This window comes from Alosa sapidissima, chromosome 11 (genome assembly GCF_018492685.1).
Source record: "Alosa sapidissima isolate fAloSap1 chromosome 11, fAloSap1.pri, whole genome shotgun sequence".
In the NCBI taxonomy this organism is placed as follows: Eukaryota; Metazoa; Chordata; class Actinopteri; order Clupeiformes; family Clupeidae; genus Alosa; species Alosa sapidissima.
Window position 1 is genome coordinate 29,360,914 of NC_055967.1, and position 25,517 is coordinate 29,386,430.

Sequence of the window (25,517 nt, forward strand, 5' to 3'; positions counted from 1 at the left end):
TTTTAAGTTGTTGTCATTGTATAAACATGTGATATGATGCGACTTTGAGGCTATCTAAAGACATTTTACATGCTCTTTACATAGTGGACTTATGTTGTTGACCAATGTAAATAAATACAGTATCAACATGCACAACAGACATAGGAAAACTGTCCCACAATAAAAAATACATTATTATAGGCTAAATCAATCCAGTAAACCACTCATAGTTTTAACAAAAAAAAGAAAAAAACCTTGTTAATCCTAAAATGCCAACTGAGACACCAGTAACTGAACAGTAAGGACAAGTTTATTTTCACACATAGTTTAACAGAGTGCAACTAAAACCTTTTATCTTTAATTCACACTGAGCTATAACCTGTCACAAGTGGAAGTGGAATAATATTACTACAACAGTAATTATCACCATCATTATTTATATTATTATTATTATATATATTGTATAATTAAGCATACATATTAAGAAACATGTGACATGGACAAGACAAGAAACATGACATTCCATCACTTTTTTTTCTGTAGCATTTACACCCCCCTTGGCTTTGTTGCTGCTGAAATTGTAAGTAGCCTATCCTTGGGTGAACTTCGTTTTTGTAATGTGGTTTGATAGTCTCTTGAACAAAATCAGGCAAAAACCCAGAAACAGCGAAGGAATAACCAGATTTGCATAGGGCTTCTTTAAGTGTTAAGCGTACAGTTTGATTTCAGCTGAGTTTTTCAGCAGGAATGTAGGCTACTGGAGCAGGACTCTAGTCGTCCAGTTGAAATGTAACTTTGTGGTCACTAAATCCATGGCACCCAATTATCTGACTAAAGCCATGGTGTTCAAATCAAGCTCCTTGGCCTTCTCTGTGCGGATGTGCCCTGTTCTAAGCACACATGACTGACATGTAACTATTGGGTGAACAATGTGTCACGGTCATTAAGAACGCCACTGATAATTCAGCCAGATCTGCCAAGTGCCAAGAAGCCGGATTGAGCAACACCCCCCCCCCCCCCCCCCTCAATTAAATTACCAGAGTAGTGAACGGCTGTGTGTAATATAGTTATGTTGTAGGTACTGTACCAGATGGAGGGTTCTTCATAGTGTGGAGTGAAATTGCACAGCATTTCTGCATTTGCCTCCAACTTTGGCTTGTTACTTCCTTAAAACAGCTCAAATGCACCATTCTGCTCATACACAGCTGCGACCTTGTTATGTCATGCAATGTTGTGTGTTTGTGTGTGTGCGTACGTGTGTGTGTGTGTGTGTGTGTGTGTGTTCTGGAAAGAGCGACTGGAGGTTTGGCGTTCTCTCAGGAGTAGAACTTGCTGTTGTTGATTTTCTTCTCTTTTATTCTGCAGGGAGAGAGGATGATGTGATTTTACCTCTCAAAATACATGAATTAAGTCAGGGATTGCCCTAGTGGAAACTCTCTTCATGAATGCACTCTGCATATACAGAACGCACTTCTCTTCATGAATGCACTCTACATATACAGTGATCATATTCAAGGGCCAATATGTAGGATTTGTTGTCAAAACAATGCTTAGGAACATATGTTAGGCATGATAAAAAAAAGTGTTGAACAATTTCCGTGCAAATAAGCTGTTTAACATAGAGATAATACTAGGTAAAACCCTGAAGGAAAGAATGAAGAAGCCTAACATGCATAGATATCCTCGTAAATATGACTTTTTCGTTGTTCCTGTAGTGAGACTATTCAGTTTGGAAAAACATGTACTTTTGAAGCAAAAACAAACTGTAAATCCTCAAATGGTAGGACACTGATGAAGCTCTTTTACTTCCTTTAACATTGGGCCAGTATAGGGACATCATTACAAAACATGTTGTGGGAATTAATACTGTGTGACTGCTACAGTCTTGAATTTCCCCTGGGGATCAATAAAGTATCTATCTATCTATCTATCTATCTACAGTGTAAAATATATACCGTCATTGAAACATGTTAAAGTTGTTTGGCATCATTGAGAAAATTGGAATTTTGCATGAAAGTCTATGTGAGGGTGGCCTTTAAAAGCAGGATGCTGTTGTCCTCATTGGAAATATGTTGCCCTCATTGTTGATAGAGTGAGAACGTGGTTGTTTTATCTTGTGTTCTTGAGCTCAGTGCTCTAATCACATCTAAGGACAAAAGCTTGTGGTGGGGCTTAGGCCGTCCACTGTGTGTGCGAGACGTAGTGGGGCGATTTACTTCTGTTTGCAGGTGTCCTGGATCTTCATCAGCTGCCTCTCGTTGGTGCTGAACTCCCGGATGAGGTCGTCGCGGTGCTGAGGCATCGCACGCTGCAAGTTGGTTTGTGAGTCGTACAGGAATAGCTCGTTGCTTAGCTCAGCCTGCCTCTTACGCAATTGGCTGGAGGATGAGTAAAGCTCCTCCTCTGCTTTCTGAGGGAACCACAGACACACAAAAACTCTTCCACGTCCGTTGTTTGGACATCCTACTATTGTCTAACAAAAGTATCCACATTCAACTAAATATATTGTGTGTGTGTGTGTGTGTGTGTGTGTATGTCAAGGTAAGACTCTCACCTCCACTTGCTGAAAGTCGATGTACACCAGTAGACATGCCAATTCAATGGGCTCGTTGAAGCCATTCTTCAAAGGAACCGAGCGATAGCCTAGAAACAGATCAGTGCCGATTGCCTTCACTAGGTCTTTGGATCTAAACACACTGGCAACTATGTATGCATATGTGCTCTCACGGTGTGTGGATTTGTTCATACTATATACACTATGGGCCCTAATTTAAATTGTGGGAAAGTACAAAGTCTACAGTCTAACTAAAACTAATTCAATAGCAAGGCAAAATCTATTTGCTAATGCAATACCAAACTCAACCATCAGTGGATCAGCTCAATGCTCCCACACACCACACAACAGCTTTACATGCACACTTTGCTCATTAAGTGACTTTACTCTTTGTTCAGTGTACATTGCGGACAGTTCATTTGTTTTGCCATCTAATGCTGGTGAAGAATGCGTCTGCGGTCTACCTGAGCGGATTCCTTTGACAGGGAATGTGGCCTGGGCCAGGAAGTTGGGGTCAGAGAACATGTCCTCCTCGTTGACCACGAAGCGCAGGAAGGTGAGCTCAGGCTCGTGGACCGTGAAGGTGACCGGTTCAGGAGGGGCAGGCCACACAGGATTCAGTCCATTATCATCTGGAGACCACACCAGCACAAACAACATGAAAACAGCACAAAGGGTTAAAACAGAACAACGGTTAAACAAACAGTCAATTATATGCAAACACTCAGGGCTTAAAAAATGTAAACAGTTCACAATGTGCAACTAGCAGAGGGGTTAAGTAAACAGTACACAATAAAAGGTTCACAACAACATCTGTACCCTTGATGTTTTCTTTTTTGCCAAACTGTTTACTGCCAGTGACAGCATTGCAACTGCCAGTGCCATAGTGTTCAACAACAATGGTACAGTGTTCATAAAACCAACTGTCAAAAGTGACAAAGGAAAACTTATTTCTAACACTGAACCTGCACAAATCGTAGGCATGTTTCCAAAGAACAGACAAGGTAGTTACACCTTTTTTTAACTTCTTCAAAAATACATTTCAAAAGGAGTCTTATTAAAGTCCTGTTGTCCCTCTCTGTCCTTCTCTCTGCCCCCCTTGTATATCAAAGTGGACTGCAAAGTTCTTCATGACAAAAGTACAATTAGTTGAACATCACTGGCAACTGCAGAAGAGTATAGACACATCTGGTACAACTATCCATTAACAATTAAATGTGCTACTGTAACACATCAGAATCCAATGATTCAAATCAATTGCTGGATAACCATGGCAACCAGAGAAACACATGACCCCAAAGTCCCCTCCACTCACGGCGGACGATAGTCTTGAATTTGTTCTCGTCCGTTTGGCCACACAGCTCGATCTCCACGAAAGGGCTGACGATGCTGCGCCCCACCTTGGGCAGATGTCTGGCGCCCATCACCTAAAGATAGACCAGACATTTCAGACGTTTTTGTCCTACTACGACTTTTTTTAAAAATATCATTATGGTTATAGATATATTGCTGCAAACCAAATTACCCTAATGGGACAAAAAAAATGTTTGACTGGTTTGATTGGTTCTTCGAATATAACTTTATAGAACTGAATACATGGTTCAAACTTACAGCACATGAAGAGGAAGAATCTAACTAAGGGCTAGCTTTTGCATTGTAACACACATTGATCAGAGGGGTCAGTCCGGCTTCATAAAGTAAAAGTCCTCCCATGTATTGGTTCTACCTGTGCACTTATTTCAATAATTAGCTCATTTACCTGGATGCAGAGTTGTGCTAATTAGAATCACCTGGTTTAGTGAATGGTTGGAGTAAACATGCGGCAGGACTTAGACTTTCTACGGATTACAAGCCGGATTACATTTATTCATTTAGCAGACGCTGTTGTCCAAAGTGACTTACATATGTCAACTATATCACAAGGGATTACATTGTCCCCAGAGCAACTTGGGGTTAAGTGCCTTGGTCAAGGGAACAAAGGTGGAAGCCGGGAATTGAACCCACAACTTTCAGACTACTGCGCTACCACCGCACCCATTTCTTAGGTATAGTCAAACACACATCACCCTCCACCTCTGACATTGATCCTACAGGCCTTCTCACCCGCACTGTGATGGTGTACTTGACTGAGGTTCTCTGCTGTGGGTCGTAGTCCTCCTCTCGCATCATCTCAGGCTGCAGCACATAGCCAGTGCGCCCGTTCAGACTGAAGAGGGCGCTGTTCAGCTGTGTGTACTTGTCTGTGGAGGAGGACAGGCAGTGAGTCTGAATTCAAAGCAAACACAACAGACAGCACTGACATTACAAACAATCAAAATGCGGTGCTGAATCTCCACTGGACATCTCACAAATCAACAAGCTAACTACCTGCAGGAATAAGTCCAAAGCAATCATGTTCAAAACAGTGATGGGTGATCTGTCTGTTCAAAGGATGAAACCAACTCAGGTGTTTGTGGAGACAAAGGGTGGTTTTTGCACTCGTGCAATGCTCCAAAACAGATCAAGTGAGTGGGTCCACTATGCTTTGTGACTCATTTTCAGAAACACCACTACCACCAGAAACAACAAAAGTGCCTTCAGTCTGGCTGAAGACTCAGACGTCCGACCACAGTGACCTACTTATCCTACACTCACACCCACTGGTGGAACAGTGCAGAGAGAAGAGCATGTGTGATTGCATTTTGCCTGGGAGGCCCAAGTCTTGCAGGGCTACTCTTGACACCCTTTTTGATGAGAGTGCAAGGACCTGAAGAAAGCAGCGAGAAGGCACATCCCATACACAGGTGCTGCAACAAATGAAGCAATCAAGTCTGGTCACTGTTGACGCTATGCAAATCTGTAATCTGTTTCAGCCAGTGACCTTCAGGTAAGCACCCGAGGAAAGCTGCGCCCCAAAACGCTGGCCCTAGCAGTGTGCTGCAAACTGTACCTCTTCATTAGAGAACAGACTGGAGACATGAAACACTGAGATATTCCCACAGCTTTACTGCTATTGCTAGGTGCTAACAAGTCTAAAATCCATATGCAGGGGACACACATTCTAGTGAAAATATGTGGTGGGTAGTTAGTGCTCTCTAAGCTGCAGTGGCTAAAAGTGTGTGCTAAATGAATACAAATGTGATATAAGTGTATTGTTATAATCTGCATGACTAATGTTACCCTAAACTTTGAAAAGAATTTGGTTTATGTCCTATAACACAGTACCTCAGAGGGTGTACCGTGATTTGTGATTTCACTTTCAGAAATCCCACTAGCACCCTAAAACAATGAAAATGTCTTCGGTTTGACTAAAGATTCGGACTTTCGACCACAATGACCTCATTAATGATACGATGAGCTGCATGATGTCATCAAATTGGTTTATTATGTTTTAAATTCTAGATATTTAAAAAGGTTTTAAACAGCATTCAACTGTATGCATTCTATTCTGGAGTCACTAAATTGGATAAATAAGCTTCAAATATGAATTGTTCTCATGTTTGGACCACATTTATACACAGTTTCTCCAGACATATGTAAGCAATAACGGCTGTCAAGGTGTCCCAATATACAGAATCAATGGACGAGGTAGAGGCAAATAACTCCACCGAGCACAGCAGTGTATATTGTGTATCGGGACACCTCGAAGGCCGTTATCCTGCTTATTACCCAGTTGCCACTATGTATATAGGCAAGGGTCATGCCTTTATGCATGCAAAGGAAATAAGTGGTTCAGCCAACTTCAGTTTGTTGTACAACTTTCTTTGGTCCTGACAGTGATAATGGTGGGTAGTTAGCTTGTTTACAGTTGATTCCATGGTTGTTAAGCCTGCTTCCTAGTTCAACCATTGTTGACTATGCTTGTTGTCGTTACCATTCAAATGAGCATTGACATGGAACGGGGACTTTTTTTTACCATATCTACTTCATAGGTGTCCCGTTATAGAGGATTAATAGCCACCCTACCAGCCAATAAGAAAAGAGTATTTCCTCTCTCTGGGTGATAAGCTGTAATATCTGTATCCCTTCTATGAGACTATAAAGGTCCTCACCTGCTGTCTGGAAGTTGAGTGCCACCATGTGGCTTCCGCATAGCCACAGTGGGTATGGGTCATAGTTGGAGGAGTCCACACGCTGACCTTTAGGGTAGATGCGACTCAGGGCCTTGCGGTTGTACCTAAGGAATTCCTTGGACTTGCTCTTAGCTGGCGTCTTGTTCTCCACAAACGAGCGGATCTCATTAAATGAGAACCTCGCTGGAGAGGAGGAAGGCAGAGATGTGTTACTGTGAGGAGCAGTGGAGCAGACAGAGTAGAGGCCAAACCGGGCGCACAGCTACAGTAAGACCTGAGGTAATGTTGGCCAATGTTCTGGTATTGCAGGGATAGACAGTGCCCAAGAAATCAAGATAATTTCACAGGAAATGAATGACTAGGTCTGAAACCCATGACTTCTGAGAAGAATGCTTGCTTACTTGGGATGTAACAAAATGCAGAAGAAGGGAGCACGATTGCGATCAAGTAGTGTGAGAGTTAGTTTGTGTGTCTCTGTGTGTGTGTGTCTGAGGTGTGAGCAGTTCCGTACCGAAACTCTCCTTGTCTTTGCTGCGTGGCTGACAGTAAACCACGAGGTCAGACATCTCGATGGCCACCTCATCTTTGGTCTCGATCTCCTTCTGCTGCTGCTTCTGTGGGCAAAAATTTATGTCATGTCAGACACAGTGGTTCACAGAGAGAGAGAGAGAGAGAGAGCGTGTGTGTGTGTGTGTGTGTGTGTGTGTGCGTGTGTCTGTGTGTGTCTGTGTGTGTGTCTGTGTGTCTGTGTGTGTGAGTGTTGGGGTGTGTGTGTGTGTGTGTGTGTGTGTGTGTGTGTCTGTGTGTGTGTGTGTATGTGTGTGTGTGTGTGTGTGTGTGTGTGTGTGTGTGTCTGTGTGTGTGTCTGTGTGTGTGTGTGTGTGTGTGTGTGTGTGTGTGTGTGTGTGTGTGTGCGTGTGTATGTGTGTGTGTGAGAGAGAGAGAGAGTGAGAGAGAGAGAGAGACAGTGAGTGTGTGTGTGTGTGTGTGTGTATCAGACCCGGCTGCAGAGTACAGTGGCAGAGGGGGCATTTGCGATTTCCAAGGGGGCACATTTTTTTTATGGGGGGGGGGGGGGGGGGGGGGGCGGGGTGGCGGAGCAAACATTTCATGTCACAGTTCAGTTGAATTGCCTAATGTTAACCGCGACCGCGAGTGTCTGCAAGACCCAGCTGTGCTCTTACATTATTAAGGCTCTTATGCATGTTGCTGCTGACAGCTTTGCCTGTCTAACGAATGTTATCTTACTTATTTAAGACTGTTTGTGTAATGTAGAGGCACGGCACACACTTTAATTTCCCTATTTTTACAATCGGCTAGCCTAACAAGTGCATTTCATTTCAAAAAGCAACCTGGTCAATCGCTAACAACTAAGTGCACCTAGGCCTACAACTCTACACATCCAAAAAGGTAGAAGCTTCCAGTAGGCTATCATAACTTTTTTTACCGTTTAGTCTGTGCATCGGTGCAGCCTACGACGATGTGAATTAGTGACAGCTGTTGTCGCGGTAAACTTAAGCTCCTGTCTCTAAATAGTGTAGACTAGGCCTACTTGCTATGTTCCTTGATTTTCTGTAATAAATGCAGCCTGTAGCCTAGGTTACTTCAGCAAACCCAGACCAGTTGTGGCATCAGTTTCACTTTTAAAACGCAACAGTGATAGGGAGAGTGCCTGTTGCGGCCTATTTAATTTACAACATAGGCATGACAAGCTCCCTTTGAGAGCGCACTAGACCAGCGGCATCTTTAGTAGCACCCCCCCCCCCCCCCCTTCCCCCTCCCAGCAATCAGTACAAATAAGCATGTTTATAACAGTTCAGCAAGATAGATTTGGCCAAAGGTGCGGTCGTGGCAGCCGTGGGACCGGAGCGACCGCACCCCCGCTCCCTCCGCTAATGAGGCAATAGGCCACGGAGGGGAGTCTCCATTGTGTGTGTGAGAGACCGAGGCAAGGAGAGTTGGCTGTGTGAGTTTTATGCCGCTGCATGTAGCCTAACTAACGGAAGAAGACTATATCTACATGAAATAACAACAAAATAGAAACGTAATACAGTATGGTGGTCACAATGGAGGGGGCACATATTTTATTTGAGGGGGCACTGCCCCCTTTTGCCCCCCCTAGCGCCGGGTCTGGTGTGTATGCGCGTGTGTGTGCGTGCGCGTGCGTGGGACTTGCCTCATAATCTTTGTTGATCTTGTGCTGGGTGATGTGCCATGCCACTTGATACCACTCATACAGCTCCTCCACCGTTTCCGTGGCAAAGTCAAACTGCTGAGAGCCCTCCTGCTCGTCACTGGGCATCAGACTCAACACATGGCTCATCCCGTTCTTAGAGGACCTCACTACGAGGGGGAGAGGGGAAGGGAAGGAGGGGGGCGGAGAACACAGGGGTGAACACAAGATGAGAGGCAAAGAAGATGGCAGCAGAAGAAATATTAAAGCAAGTGTGAGAGGGGTGAAGGAGAGGAATACACATGGAATGGAGAGATAGGAGACAGAGAGAGAAAGAGAGAAAGAGAGAGAGGGGGGAGAGAGAGAGGGGGTGATGAAAGAGATAGAGGGAGAGTAAGAGAAGGAAGGAGAGGGAGACAGATGGGTAAAGAGACAGAGAGAGAGGGAGGAAGAAAGGAGGAGAAAGAGGGAAAGGGAGAGAGTGCTCTGGTGTTTTCATCTGCAAATGTAAATAGCATGCTGAGTGTTTGGAATAGACTGTAGAGAGGGTAAATGGACCAGGGACCCAGCTCTCCTCCACAAACAGATAAATGCCCTCGAATAAACACAAGACCTTTGCACTAAGTGTGTATGGCACATTATTTGTGTCTGCAGACGTGTGTGCTTGGACGGCATGTCTGGTGTGAGCTGCATTGAGGAGGGATAAAAGACCATGTTGTGTGTGAGTATATAAGCATAAGGTTCAGAGGCACTGGTGGTTCAGAGGTACTGGTGTGTGTGTGTGTGGTGGTGGTGGCATTTTCACTACCTTTATTCATAAGGATTTATTCTGGTCATTGTAAGTGGCACACACACATATTATATATTGTTTTTAGCTCATAGCTCTACATGCATTTCATGTGTATGTAGGGCAGACTGTCCTGAATCGGGCAATATAATTGCTATGTTGGAGGGATACTCTGGGGCTGAGCAATTTACAGAAATATGTGGTGTGTGATTTACGGAAATAAATGCCATTTTTTGACCTTTCTGCGCTCCATATCTGTGACACGAACTGATCTGACCTGACATGACCCGAGTTTGCGTGTTAGCCTGTGTGTGCCTATGGTGTATGCACTCATAATGATTCTCAACTTTTTACTGCATTGCCATGAACAAAGTAAAGGCAAAAAAGGTGGATCTTTGTTGAACAAATTGGGATGCCATGTGAGCCTTGAATTGGATGTCATGCAGGAATTTGCTAGGATCTCAAAACCGGATTATGAACATGCTTTGCCATAGAGAAACACACGATAGCGTTGGATTATAAACATGCTTTGCCACAAAAACAGACAAAAACGTGGGGTAAGTCCAGCTATATGAAGATATTATTTTGCTGTCACTTCGTCTGTTTTATAACCCAGAAGGATGTACTTGGTATCAAATGATAACTCTGTGTCTCCTCTTATATCTGATATGCTTGCCATATCTATGCGATCACGGGTTCGCGAGTAATTCAAACAAGAGTAATGGGTGCGCAGGTGAACGCAGAGAAGTATAGACTGTAAATATGATGCAATTTGATTTAATTCCATGATTTTTTTTTTTTCATACTTGAACGTACAGACAAGTGTTTAGTCTCTTTGGAAAGCCCCACTTCTGCTCTGTCATGCAATAAAGGTTTCATCTCGCTGCGATGAACAGTTCCGGAGCAATGTAACAGAGAAGAAAGGGTGTATTTTTTGACGCACTTTGCGTCAATCGGGTTCTAAAGGTTAACCCTGTTACATGTGTGTGAGAGGAATTGTTGAACTCCTTTAATCTATTAGATTATTCAGAAAATTTGATTCCTAATAAAAATTTACTTTAAAAAATGGGATCAAATGAAGTATATAAAATGTTTGTATGCTACAACTTTAAACTGATTGCTCTGTTTTTAGGTAGTCTAGGACATGTCCATACAGTAGGCTGTATGTTTGGGCTAGAAAGAAGTTGCTAGATATTGCTCTGTGTCTGCACATATGCACTTTTGTCTCTGTACAATGTAACAGTGTTGAGTATCGTAACTGGCTCATAGCTAGATCATGCAATATTTCACTATGATCCAACTGTCTTGATCCAAATGCAATGATAAAATGTTAAAGGGTATGAGTATCCTGTGTGTGAGACAATGAGAATGCATACTGTAGCACATGTTAAAAGACAAAGAGAAATACCCACAGACACTGCACTTGGAGAGGTCCACCAGACCCATGCACAAGTCGCCCAACGGATTATCCTCCATGGCCTGTTACACACACACACACACACACACACACACACACACACACACACACACACACACACAGAAAGTTTAATTTTAACACTGGACTAAAAGTGGTCATGACATCATGACATCGCCTTCTTTTGTGTGCTAAACTGGTGATGGTGTTTGGATGAACACTGAGGCGTTTTGTATCTGTTATTCCTTTCAGTCCAATGTTAAACTTTTTAAAAGAGCCTAGACAACTGTGTGTAGTTGTGTGCATGGAGACAACTGAGAACAAGAGAGGTTTGACCAGTTCAGCATGTAAACGTAAAGGTGTCAAAATGTACAAAGACTGAACATTTGAAGATAGCTGAAGTATCTTACTGGGTCTCGGAATTCAGACTTGGCATTACTTGACAACTCCTCCACGTAGTTGGCCGGGAAGAAAAGCTGGATCTTCCCCCCATAGTCTCCCTTCCACCTGTGACACACGGGGCATTTGAGCAGTCTAGGACATACAGTATCACGTTCCAGTCTTTGCTTATGGTTGGCTAAGGCACCTTGAAAGCCGTTGTAAAACACTCTGCAAACTTACACCTGCAATCACATTCCATTAATGCTAATGTAACGCGTCATAATCTTTCTATAAATAAAAAGGTTTTCTTTGTAAGAGAGACTGCACTAGATTATTTCACATTTGAGTCATGCTTACCATCCTTGGGGATCTTTGGTCACATTGTGGATGAGAGCTCCTTTGCAGAAGGTGAGTTCATCCGCCCGGGTGGCGCGATAATCATACAGCGCTTTCACCGTGCTCTGTAGCTGAGGAAAAACACCAGTCATCATCATCATCATCATCATCATCATCATCCATTTGTCCATCAACATCAATTATCCTGATCATCATCATCATCATCATCCATCCATCCATTCATCATCATCATCATCATCATCATCATCATCATCATCATCATCATCATCATCCATTTGTCCATCAACATCAATTATCCTGATCATCATCATCATCATCATCATCATCATCATCATCATCCATTTGTCCATCAACATCAATTATCCTGATCATCATCATCATCATCATCCATCCATCCATTCATCATCATCATCATCATCATCGGGCTGAGAAAGAACAACAGTCATCACCACCATCATCATCATCACATCAATGCATCATCATCATCCACCCATCATCAACGACTCCCTTTCCTTACACACTTATATCTCCAAATATAATCAAAGGGACGAGTAGATGCAATAAACTATACTAATTATTGTCATACTTTACTTGGATGGTCCAACTGCTAACACTGCAATCAACAAATTCATGATTTGTTTGGTTAAGGTGACGTTAGGCACATTTGTTCCCTTTCTGCATCTGCCCAATACGTGGGTATCTTTACAGTAGGTAGAGACAAATAGTTTCCTCCTATTTAATCATAGATGTATCCAAGGCTTACCATGGTAGACTCAATTTCATTCGGCTCCACGTACATTTTCATATCATAGATGGCACCACAGTCCCGTTCCTGCATGTGACAAAAAGGCTCAGTTATGCTTGCCATGAGAGTCATAGTTTAGAGAGTGTTGTAAAACTGATAGTTCCGGTCCTTGATTGTGATTGGCTGAATCGCATTCGATGCCGTTGTATAATGAGCACAAACTCTCACCTTGACCTACCACAACTATAAAAGTTACAGTTGCTGTGTTTTCCTTGCTGTGCCTTTATTTTATGAAATATTGCCAGATATATGTAGCAACTGTTTTAGAAAAGCAATAAGATACTTGAGTCCATAGGTTACACTGATTACACAACAGCTAAGAGGGGTTTTAGGCACTCCGCTAGCACGTTGTGCCTAACAACACCTCTTAGCTGTTGTGTAACCAGCGCCACCCACGTCCTCTCGGGGCTTATTGCTTAAATATAGTTTTGCATTTACAGTATTTAATACCCATTTATTCTATCATCCTTTCATCTTCTGTCTCTATTTCTACATTTCTTTCTCTCACTTTCACACTCTCTCTGCCACTTCCGTGCTCACACTTCTCTATCTCCCTCTCTCTCATTTCTTATTTCTTTGCTTTCACATGTTCGGTCACATCGGCCCCCTTCACATCACCTTGCTGAATCTCTCCACCAGCTCTCGGGTAACTGGGTAGCGCAGTTTGATCTTTCGGTACAGCGGATATTTCCGGAAGTAGTTCACCAGCTCCACCAAGCTCTCAAACTCAGAAGAGGAACCCAGCACGTACATGGTGCCCTCCTTCTGGATACGGCAGTGCTTCACCATACCATCTCCCCTAATGAGACACACACACACACACACACACACATACACACACACACACACACACACTACATTATTCAATATACAATTTTTTTTATATATATTTACTTTTGATTTCACTAGGGGTAGTAGTGCCATTGTGCACATTTCAACACAAAACGATAACTATAACCTTCTTCCTCTCTCGCACAATAAATCTGAAGGATAGCTGAATTATTCAGACAGAGGGCCAGATGTACGTAGATTTCGAACGTAGCGTTATCAGCGCCATGGACTAACCGCAGATAGTGAACGCTGTAAAACGTGGTATTTATTAAATTTTCACTTCATCTGCACCTTTCTCTGCCTTTCTCTGCCCCCTACCGCAATTTACAAACATCGGCCCCCATCACCTTGCTGAATCTCTCCACCAGCTTGAGACATGTGTACCTGTCGGTGACCAGCAAGACATACCTGAAGGTGATGGCATAGGAGTCTATCTCTTCTCTCTGGCGGATGAGAAAGGCTCCATCACGTGGGATCCTCATCAGGTACTCCTCGGCCTCTCCCCGGCTCAGGTTATCGTAGAACCACCTGGAACACACGCGCAGCCAGTGCTGTGAGGTGCACAATACAACACTCGTAAAGAACATGCAATCTCACATACAGGAGGTGCCTGGCGAGGACACTAACTCCCGTGGAGGCTAGCATCAGTCGCTAGTTTACCGTTTATGCACATTCCACACTCACTCATACACATACACACCCACACACACTCACACACACACACACACACACACACTCACACACAAATAACACAAGTAGTGTTATACAGTATACGATGTAAATGTTAGTACATCCCTGGGTTTTAAGTTCAGTTTTAAGACTTGAGGTAAAATGGCCTGAATACATGTGTGTGTGTTTGAGTGCATGTGTGTGTAAGTGTGTGTGTGTGTGTGTGTGTGTGTGTATGTGCATGTACATGTTTGTTTGTGTATATGAATGCATCTCACCCCTGCTGCAGGTGCTGGTTGGGCCGTGGAACGGCATCGGTGAGGCGCAGGTTGAAGTCCTGGCATCGGAGTGGGCTGTCCCTGTAGTGCAGGATGAGTGCGTACACACTGGGAAAGTGCAGGTTGTCCGTGAGGTAGTAGTACATGTGACCATCCTGAGAGCCTGAGCGGATCCGACAGTGCTGCACTCTCCCACCTCGCCTGCAGGGGGCGACAAACACACAAGGTGGAAGCCTCAACTGCAACATGAGTAAAGTGAGACGCACAAAATGGGCAGAGTCAGACCAAAGTTAATTAGATGGACAGATCAGAATTTAACACTGGTTGCAGGTGATTGGTTTATTCAATTTCACTTCACCAGAGAGGTCTCGCCCATTCCAGAGTCCACGTCTTGACGTAGCTTCGTGCTACCTATATCGCCGCCGAACTCGGGCCCAGTATGAAGTTACTGGTTTCAGTTTTTCTCAGTTGCTTTGGTGCATTTCTCAGATCAGAATAGTAATTCTCAAAACTGTTTGTTCAAACTCCACATCATCTTATCACTTGTGCACATCATTGAAGCAGTTTCTCCCCATCTTGAACAAATTGCAATGCTTAAGTACCTCCTCGCAACTGATTTTGTAAATGTCTGCTGTTTTTTATTTTATTTTCAATGGCTAATGTCATGTTGGTCAAAATGCACTATACTGGTTCCCTGCTGAATAGTCCTACCCCTAAAACAAATTACTTATACTTATAGCATGAGAGCTTTATGCTAATTACCAGAAAGAGAGAGTGAAGTCGGTGAGGAAGGTATCGCTCTCTCGCACCAGGAAGGTCCCGTCTTTCCCGCCAGTGTCAGCACAGAACTCCTGCAAGAGCCGTTCGGCTGTCTGCCGGCCCTCAGACATGCGCCCATGGAACCAGGGCTCAGTGATGTGCTGCTCCGCATATACCTGATAGCAAAAGAGAGAGATTTAACGCCTTCTGAGGAATGGTGTCTGTGTCTGTATATGAGACAGTGGGATAGGGAGAGACAATACAAATGCAAAATGTGGGAAGAAACATATTATGTCTACAACGGAAGTTTATACTGAACAATTGAAGTATAAACTAGAAGGGCACTAAAATAAAACAAGGCCATGTTAGCGAAAGTGAAACTGGATTTATGGATGCGTTCAATGATTTGGATTTGTTCCAAAAATAGTCTTCCTTGCGCCCGCATGCTTCATGACCACTAAGCGTTCCATCATGAAAACTGGGCCGGCAATATTTGTAATCGAACAAGCTGACAAACCACACTAAAAAACAATCTCCTTGAAGGGGGAAATGAAGTAGTCCAAAAAGTGGGAACTGTCACCTGACCAACCGTCCCCATCTCTACGTCTTCCTCGTTGTCTTCGGCGTAGTAGAGCTTGTCATCTGAGATTACACAGAAGTGCCGATTCCATTTCTGAGGGAGGAAAAAAGACAAGCTAACGCTTGTAGCATGAACAGAAACCAAAATATCTTTTTCAGTATTAACAAGCTTATGGCGATGGCGCATCATTTTGCAATAATGAATTCTCTAGGAAATATCACATGTGCAGGACATCTTACAACAGTCATGGAAGCATTCGCTCCACAGCTGTGACACGTTAACAAAACATAGCTTCACTAGGCCAGTACCATTACAACACTGCATTCACTGGTATCATGCACTTGCTATTCTAAAAAAGGGGGGTATGGGAGAAGCCAGTGTGGTTCGCTACCTGATCTACAGGGTCCCAGATGAGGAGGTCTCCCTGCTTCTCTCCTTTCCGAGTGTCCTTCCTCCCAAGGGAGCCATCCATGCTCAGCTTCTTGTGCTGTGTGGGACAGACAGGGAGAGTGATCAACTAAATGAAAAAGAATGTGTGTGTAGGTACTGGTGTGTGTGTGTGTGTGTGTGTGTGTGTGTGTGTGTGTGTGTGTGTGTGTGTGTGTGTGTGTGTGTGAAGGTACACTTACATGCACACAGAGTGCAGAGACAGAACCCACACAGTCCTGTCCTGAAGAGTAAATTGAATGGTGAATTTTATATGGTGAATTTTATTAAGTTTTTTATTAATTCTAATTTTATGGATTTTATTATGTTCAGTGTGGTACAACTCAGGGACCATATGCCTTCTGTGGAGCTCAATGCCATGTGCCGGGTCGGACTGGAACATGAGTCCCCGTGGGTACATGGACCCGAATGTGGTATGGGTGCTGTAGCCAGCTGCTTGTGCATGGATCCTCTACTACCTCACAAAGGTGTGCAAACTCCAGAAGTACTCAGGATTGACAGAGTGAGGAAGAGAAATGAAAGAGCAGGAGAGAGAGAGAGAGAGAGAGGAGAAAAGAGAGGAAGAGGGAGACTCAAAGCAAGAAAAAGAGGTAAAGGGGGAGAGAGAAACAAGATACAGAAAGAGAGAGAGAGATAGATAGATAGATAGATAGATAGATAGATAGATAGATAGATGGATAGATATAGATAGATAGAGATAGATAGATAGATACTTTATTGATCCCTAGAGGAAATTCAAGATTTGTAGAGAAAGAGAGGGAGAGATAGATAGATAGATAGAGATAGATAGATAGATACTTTATTGATCCCTAGCAGAAATTCAAGATTTATAGAGAAAGAAAGGGAGAGAGAAAGACACAGTGAAAACCAAAGAGAGAGAGAGAGGAACAAGCTCTGCCCCACCTTGAGGATGATCTTCCCCTTAAGCTGAGTTGGAGAGGGCAGCTGCTCAGCGTACTCCTCCACTGGGTCCACCAGTAACTTGTCCCCAAACTCCCTCTTAAAGATGGCCGCCATCATCCTCTGCTGCTCCAGGCAGCAGTGCTCCTCGATGGACAGGATCAAGGGGTAACTGCTCAGTCACAAATAGATGGATAGATAGATAGATAGATAGATAGATAAATAGATAGATAGATAGATAGATATAAACAGACAGACAGATAGATAGATAGATAGATAGATAGATAGATAGATAGATAGATAGATAGATAGATAGATAGATTATGTAATGTCTCTAAAGGGATAATCATTTTCACACATCATAAACTGACCCACTGATAACAGTGATCAGTCAACACTCATGCAACACCCTCCTCCACCCATTTCTGCCACAAATCGGGTTGAGCAATATATTGCAATATTGCATATAATCACACACACACACAACTACACATTTACACTCACTTTACAAATACATACATACACCTACAAAATCCATACATACACCTAGTGTGCCTCCACCCATAGCCTCCACACTATCCTAGCCCACAGGGTCACTTTCTGAATCTACGGAGGTTCTGACTCACTCTGAGGTCACAAAGGCATGCTCATTGATGGCCTTGACCACATCCTCAAACTTAATTTTGGATGTTCTTGTCCAGCCATGATATATGATGGGGTAGTCTGGACCATCCCAGCAGTCCACTGCAAATAAACAAATAAATAAATAAACAAACAAATAAATAAAACGTCCACCAAAATATTCCACCATATAAAAACACTCCATGGGCACACAACCAGTCACATGACAGATTTATATGGAAATCACTAGAACCTTGCATACGCTCCAGACAACGCAAGAAAATGTATCTAAATAAAATAAAATAATAATAAAGAAGAATTATGATTAAAACATATGCGTCACCTTGTTAAAGGCAAATTTATCAGGTTTTTATGAACTTAATATTCCATATTATTTTTGTTTTTGGGAGAGTATGTTTGGCCCCAGACAGTGTGTGAGATGCAGCAGTGACTGTGAGGAGAGGGGCACTCACACTCTATGCAGCGGCAGCCCAGTCGAAGGCAGCGCACATAGGCTTCTGTGGACGATTCACTTCGCAGCTGGTCGCCAGTTAGGTACCTGCACCACCATACAAACATATATTCAAAAATTTATCACACACAAACATATACAAACACACAGGGGTGTCACGATTATCCAAATCCTTTATTCGGTTTAATTTTCGATTTTAAAGTCACGATTCGATTTTCGATCTTTTTTTAATATTACTATTAATGCATTCCTTATATGTTATTTACTTTTTTTGGCCTTTTCATATTCTGTTTCGGGGGGCTTTTATTTTGAAACCGCTTTTTATTTTGAAACTGTTCCACACAGTGAACATAGTGAAATGAAACAACACAGAATGTCTTCAGCACACTCTGAAGAGACCCAAGGTTTAATGTTCATGGAATATGTACTTATCAGTGTTCATTTTAAGCCTTAAAGTAATTTTGGACTGTAACTACAGTAGATCATCTTTTCACTTGCTACGTTGAGTAGGCTAAGTTAGTGTGAATTGACATGAATGAACACAAAATACTTCCACACCAGTGATTTCAGAGTAGCAAGAGGGTTTTCGATTTCGGTCGGTTGATGTGTATATTTTAACTGGCTGCAGCCCAAAATTAGAGGAGTGTTGACGCCGCAGTTCAGCATGTGTATGTGTGTTTGTGTGTCTTGGCATAAGTTACATGCTGGACATGACATTGGGGGTATGGCTGCATCGTTGATTCTACTTTTGAGTTCGAAATTGAGATTGAGATGTAGCCTAAATCATGACACCCCTAACATACACACACACACACCACCATCCAAACACACATATTCAAAAATATATCACACACAAACATACAATACACACACACACACACACACACACACACACAGAGACACCACAGATGAAAATCTAAGGGCTGTTTGCTTGCACAGCTCCTCTGCCTTTGCATATGGGGTGAGGGATGATCAGAGGGGCACTCACGTGTTGTGGGAGGAGTTGATCCAGTAGTGAGATAACGGGTTGTTCATATTCAGGTTGTTCACTTCAGAGTACTTCTCATCCCAGATGGAGTTCTCTTTGGAGAAGAGGAAATTAAGGAACTAAGGAACGGGGGAAAGAAAGAAAGAGAGAGAGAAGAGAAAAGAAGAGAAAAGAGAAGAGAAAGGACAGAATAAAAGCAGAAACATGTAAGTGTGCACATACTGCAAGGTAAACAGGAGAACTATCATGCAAGATCTTGTGGTGGTGCATACCTCACCAACTGTAAACTCTGGGTCATCGGTTTTCCTCATGGTGTCATCGATAAAAGTGGTCATCAGTTCCCTAACCTGATTTAAGTTGTACGCCCAGGCCTCCTGTAAGAGAGAGAGAGAGAAAGAGGAGTTTGTGTATGTATGGAAAACAGAAAGAGAGAGAGAGGGAGAGGGAGAGAAGGACTGAGACTGATCTGCATGGCATGCAAAGTGTCTGCTAGATTCAATTCAATTCAAGTTTATTTATATAGCACGAAAACAAATAAATCTCACGCCTCTTTATAGAGCCCATCCTGAAACTGAACTAAATGTACTAAACTAAATGAAACATCTTTATAACATATTTCGTCCCATTCTTTAGTGTGGATCAAGCATTCGCAGGACCAGAGATCTGAGGACTGTTGAGGCTGTTCTAACCTTCTGCTGGAGCTGAAGGAAGCGCTGGAAGTCATAAAGCAGAACAGCCGAGGAGTCTGGTCGATCCGTGTTCCTACAAACACACCACACGCACTACACGTCAATCAAATAACACACATCACATCTCTTCACTGAACGACTCCTCTACGCCCTCGGCCAGAGCCACAATGCACTAGTTCTCAAACACACAAATAACACTGCAGCTGAAGAAAACAACGTATACTACATGTTAGGGGCAGCCGCGGCCTACTGGTTAGCACTTCAGACTTGTAACTGGAGGATTGCTGGTTCAAACCCTGACCAGTAGGCACGGCTGAAGTGCCCTTGAGCAAGGCACCTAACCCCTCACTGCTCCCCGAGCGCCGCGGTTGTTGCAGGCAGCTCACTGCGCCGGGATTAGTGTGTGCTTCACCTCACTGTGTGTTGAGTGTATTTCACTAATTCACGGATTGGGATAAATGCAGAGACCAAATTTCCCTCACGGGATCAAAAGAGTATATATATATATATATACATCTGATCTTGCTCACATCTCAGTTGAACCACTGAAACATACCAACAGTGCAAGCTACAGTAGGCTACATGGCATAGCTTCAAAATACATTCTGCGTTGTCAAGGTGATAATGAATAAGAGCAGAAGGTAAGACATCTCACCCCATAATAAATGCACAAGACTCCTTTTTAAACTCCTCCAGAATCTGAGAAAAGTCACAGGTGGACTCGAGTCAGTCCAGCAAACCACTTTCAAGCTGTCATTAATGTACAGGCACACACACACACGTTATAAATGAAGCACATAATCAATTTGTAGTATAAAATGACTGTTTCTGTCCATACTTACAGTTTTCTGATTTTCAAACATTAAATAATTGTAGAATTTATGAAACTGTTCAAAGTCCAACACATCTTTCTTTGCTCCAACCTCCTAAATGACATAAAACACAGTAGTACAGCTTCAAACATACAGCTTCAGTATGAACCATTTAGTAGAGAGCAGTTGAACCAATACAAAATTCATCATTACTGGGAAACAGTAATGTCTGACTTTTGATGCAAGAGAACAGAAAAATCTGCATTTGTATGTATCACTGACTGAAACACCCACCATCAGAGCACTATCACAAAACATAATATCGCAATTTTCATGTGTATCAACATTTTCTAATACACCCCTTATCTACTCATAGTGCATGACAAATCTGCATTGCCTGAATTCATTGAATGTGACACTACATCTAAAAGTTCCTACTGGAGAGCGGAGAGTTAGTGAGATAAAAAAAAAACATCAGTACCCCAAATCTGTCCTTCAGGAATCGTGAGCTAGGGACCTTCAAGTTAACTTGTGGCAGAAGAGATTTCAGCTCCTTCAAAGAGACTCTGCCAAACAGCAGTAACACAACAGCAATGGTATAACAATAAGATAATGATGAAGGCGTATGTGATGGATGCTTGCTCTTAATAGAGAAATTTTTAAATTACCTGTTTCTTTTTGACTGATCAACTGAGTACATCTGTTTCCTCAACCAACTAAAAGTGAAAAGAAAATCATTATAATGAAATTTCCATACATGAACACCACAATGAACCTGTGTACGTGTGCATATATGTGTGTGCGGCTCTTATGCCTGTATGTGTGCATTTGAATGTACGGGCTCCAATTTGATCCATATCACAGCAGGCTATGGCTATGGGCTAGGTCCGCTGCACATGAAGTAAAGCTAATAAAAATTATGAGGCAAAATGATTTGGCTGATTTAACTAGTGCACAACCCTCCTCGCAAACAGGGATGTGGTAGTGCAAGGGTCAGGTGTGTTTGCATAGATGTAGTAGTGCAAGGGTCAGGTGTGTTTGTGCACAAATGAGGATGTTCTCTGTAAATCAATTCCTTCAAGGCCACGTAATTTCTGTGTAACTTCTAAAAACAAACAACTTTTATAATCAACTTCCATCATGTACCTCTACAGACATGAATAGTGATACTATTTACTCAATCCCTTTATGATTGATTCCACCCTGCTCTTGTGGTGCACATTATTTGAAAAATTAGCACCCTATTTGTGCGTGTGTGTGTGTGTGTGTGCGTGTGTGTGTGTGTGTGTGTGTGTGTGTGTGTGTGTGTGTGCGTGTGTGTGTGTGTGTGTGTGTGTGTGTGTGTGAGTGTGTGTGTGTGTGTGTGTGTGTGTGTGTGTGTGTGTGTGTGTGTGTGTGTGTGTGTGTAAAAGAGAGCGTGCATGTGTGTGCGTATGTGTGTGTGTACCTTTCAATAATGTCTGGTGTGGGAGACTCTAGTGCCTCCTCTCTCAGCAGCTCCAAACCAATCAGCCACTTTTCTGCTTCTGCCACAGTGTCAGCTGTGTAACAATCACAAGCATTATATATGGACCCTTTCAACAAGGTAAACAAAAACAATGCTTGAACGTTCTATTTGGTTCCCAATCTACTTCCTCTGCATTAAGATAACATATGGAATGTTAAAACGGAAGCCTTGTGGGGCCAATTATGATGCTGATAATGGAACTCTCTTGAAAGGGTCTATACACACAACCACAACCAGGGGAAACATACAAACATTATGCACCAATCAGGGGGAAAAACCACACACATATAGGCTAAAGCCTATATGGGGGAGGAAAATAAACACTATATACACACAACCAGGGGGAAACAAACAAACATTATACACACAACCAAGGGGAAACACAAACACACACAAAGAAACACATGATTACCTCCTAGACTCAGTGTATTGAGCACAAACTGTGTCCCATAGAAGATTGTAAAGCAGGTGTTGTCATCATGCTTGCACTTTGAGTCCTTAAAGCGTTCGAAATCCTTAGAGTTTCTGCCAGGTCGAACCTCTTGAATCTCTGACAGGTCCACTGTAGTAGAGAGGGTTTAGACAGCATTTATGCATTGTGATGCCAATTGTTATAATTTAACAACTGTCCTGCCCATTATATAAAAGGTATAATATGCTTATTACAGTATATTTCTCACAATGGAATGGGCCAAACATGACCAATATTTCTATTACTGTATTTACTTTAGCATGCCATGCATTACACAATGACTAAACCATGTACTTTAAATACACTACAAATATGTCAACTTGCATACATGTGTAGGGTCATAGTATCACACAAATACAAAATGTCCATGAACATAGAAAAAAGTAGAAGAAAGAGAGAATGTTAAAGAATATGAAAAGCATAAAAAAGTCACGTTAATGGTGACTTGGTTTTTCTGTGAAATACATATGCGGATACTCTCACCACTTCTCAAAAATGCTCATGCTGATACTTCTCATCAACACAAACACACTAACACCTACTGCTGCGCATAAAGTGAAATCCCTCCCTAAAACCACTCCTCCAGTGAGTCTCCATGCAGTGTGATACTGCCTGGGGCTGTTACATTTGACACAGAACTGATTCTTTAAACTTGTGTTACATTGCTTTTAAAAACAAAGATATATGAATTGTGTCAGTTACTCTATGAAGTAGAGATGAAAGGGTAACCCTACACAGGCAGAAGCTAACATGTGTCTGTTCTAAGAAAAAAATGAAGATTACCTAAACATTAACTATTGAGTGTAGTTAATTGGTTAGTTGGTTTGTTAGTTAGTTAGTTAGTTAGTTAGTTAGTTAGTTAGTTTGTTAGTTTGCATCAACACTGGGTAAAAGAAGAGTGAGAACAACCTCAGGCGAGGATATGGAGTGAGAGCTGGAGTTAGTATCATACAGATTAGCAACATGCTGGAGGGGTAGGGGTGACAACACTCACACACTCCATCGATTTTGTCCGCCGTGCGGGTCCATGCCACCTGCTTGGTCTCCATGATGACCTGCACAGTGAGCCGCTCCGTCTTCTGACGGAAGACAGTCATGACGATGCCCATCTCCAGGTCACGCTTGATCAGGCTCTTCTTGTACTCGGTCAGCTCGCCCTGCTGGTGCCCCAGCCCTGCCATCACTGCACCTGAACCACAGAGACAAAAGAGATGAGAGAGGGGACCGAAGAAGAGAGTGTGGGAATTTTTTTTTTTAAAGTGCCCACTGCAGCGGTGTGTGTTTGAGACAGAGACCACAGGAGACAGACAGACATAAGTATATATATTTTTTTAATTCCTTGAGTTTGGTCTCTGCATTTATCCCAATCCGTGAATTACTGAAACACACTCAGCACACAGTGAGTTGAAGCACACAGAGAGAAGCACACAGTGAGTTGGCGCAGTGAGCTGCCTGCAACAACAGCGGCGCTCGGGGAGCAGTGAGAGGTTAGGTGGGCACTTCAGCCGTGCCTACTGGTCGGGGTTCGAACCGGCAACCCTCCGGTTACACATCCGAAGCGCTAACCAGTAGGCCACGGCTGCCCACATAATGGAAAGAAAAAAAGAAACAAACAAACAAAGCAAGAAAGAAAGAACGAAAGAAAGAAAGAAAGAAAAACTGCATGGAAATAATGTGCTTTCATGCTGTGTGGGCTCTATCAAACTGGAGTTTGGCAGACTGTGCAGTGCATGCATGGTCACACACACATACAAATGCGTTTAGTGTTTTACACCAAATATCTTTATTCCTAGCCATGTAAATGCCTTCTTCTAACACAACAGTGTTGTGTGCACCTGAAAGTATCACTGAAACCCATTTGAGTTTTCCAACCGGTTAGTCATTGACTGAAATGCAAATGACTCAAGCTTGACCCACAAAGTTTGAGGCTCCTCGCTCAACCTGTTAAAAGTCGTTACTTAGCTTTCAACTAGAACAGGTTAAGTGTCTGACCTGAAGTTAGAGAGCAGAACACCAGAAATATGGCCTACTTCCAAAAGGCTCGACACAATAAAACATATGTTCAAGGGGCAGGAGATCTGTGAGATACTGATGTTACACTAAAGGAAGAGCTGGGTCATTTAAAACGAATGAATTATTGACCGGCAAACATTCAAAGCACCTACGAAACCTTTAAACCTTGACGGGGCTTTCCCTCTGGAGCATAAACAAACACTAAAAACATTTCCTTCAAGCCCAGACACACCTTCTCGATCACATTCTCGTTATAATACATGGGCTCTAGCACTGTAGCCTCCATGCGCGCACACGAGGTTGTAGTGCAAGTGCACACATTGGTTAGTGTTGGAATAAACCAAACATAAAGGAAATAAGAAACACAAAAGGTACTAACTAAAAGTGTGATACAAATCGTGCTATTTTATTCACACGTGTAGGCTATACATTAGCTGTGCAGTCTAAAAGGTGTACGAAAAGAAGTTAGGTTACAGTGTGCCGGAAATGGCTGTTGCGAGAAAAAGAGCGCTCTTCTTATGAAGGTTAACTTCGTCGCCTATGCTCGAAATTGTAGTCCAATTGATGTGATGATGATGGAATGATTTCACCTGATGAATAATTTGTAAAAATGTAATAGGAGACGTCTTTACTAGCAACGATATTCTCTGAACAGCACGATGTAGACTACAATTATTTTAGTAGGCTACCAACTCTGTGACAGTTTGACTTTTCAATATCATTTCGCATATTTTATATAACACGTGAAAAAAACAAAATCACTGAAAGAAACTTACCCAAATCTGATGAACAATTCTTTAGAAAAGTTGGAGCCCAATACCTCATGCAAAGTTGTTCATCTTCTGCCCGTTAGTTCTAATTAATGTCGCTTACAATTGCAAGCCTGACGGAACAGCAAATGGTCAGTTCCTCTATTCGTTTTGAAGGAGGAAGTAAAGTGAACTTGCATTATAAGAATAGCAGTAATAAAAGATCCG

General features: G+C 42.6%; 1 protein-coding gene across 1 annotated transcript; it reads right to left on the minus strand.

The window, feature by feature from the left end:
• Positions 1-271: 271 nt before the first annotated feature.
• plcg2 (phospholipase C, gamma 2) lies at positions 272-25,468 on the minus strand. Its single transcript, XM_042109378.1, has 33 exons — positions 25,317-25,468; positions 23,522-23,716; positions 22,468-22,617; positions 21,996-22,089; positions 21,217-21,264; positions 21,030-21,114; positions 20,579-20,662; positions 20,392-20,435; positions 19,737-19,809; positions 19,320-19,421; positions 19,048-19,166; positions 18,061-18,146; positions 17,593-17,710; positions 16,970-17,138; positions 16,011-16,106; positions 15,620-15,712; positions 15,043-15,215; positions 14,281-14,481; positions 13,742-13,861; positions 13,121-13,301; positions 12,461-12,529; positions 11,698-11,807; positions 11,370-11,466; positions 10,958-11,024; positions 8,762-8,928; positions 7,097-7,199; positions 6,565-6,768; positions 4,637-4,773; positions 3,849-3,960; positions 2,998-3,165; positions 2,534-2,622; positions 2,196-2,389; positions 272-1,338 (listed from the first exon to the last, which is right to left on the minus strand). Exons 1-33 carry the CDS (start codon positions 25,363-25,365, stop codon positions 1,296-1,298), a joined length of 3,840 nt encoding a protein of 1,279 aa, XP_041965312.1. The 5' UTR covers positions 25,366-25,468; the 3' UTR covers positions 272-1,295.
• Positions 25,469-25,517: the final 49 nt, after the last annotated feature.

Coding starts and splice junctions, on each gene's coding strand:
- plcg2 (XM_042109378.1), bottom strand. CDS start 25,365: ATGAGGTATTGGGCTCCAACTTTTCTAAAGAATTGTTCATCAGATTTG. Junction 17,139..17,592: donor CATGCCTTTGTGACCTCAGA/GTGAGTCAGAAC, acceptor GTGACTGAGCAG/TTACCCCTTGATCCTGTCCA. Junction 2,623..2,997: donor TGTCAAAGGAATCCGCTCAG/GTAGACCGCAGA, acceptor ATCTGTTTCTAG/GCTATCGCTCGGTTCCTTTG.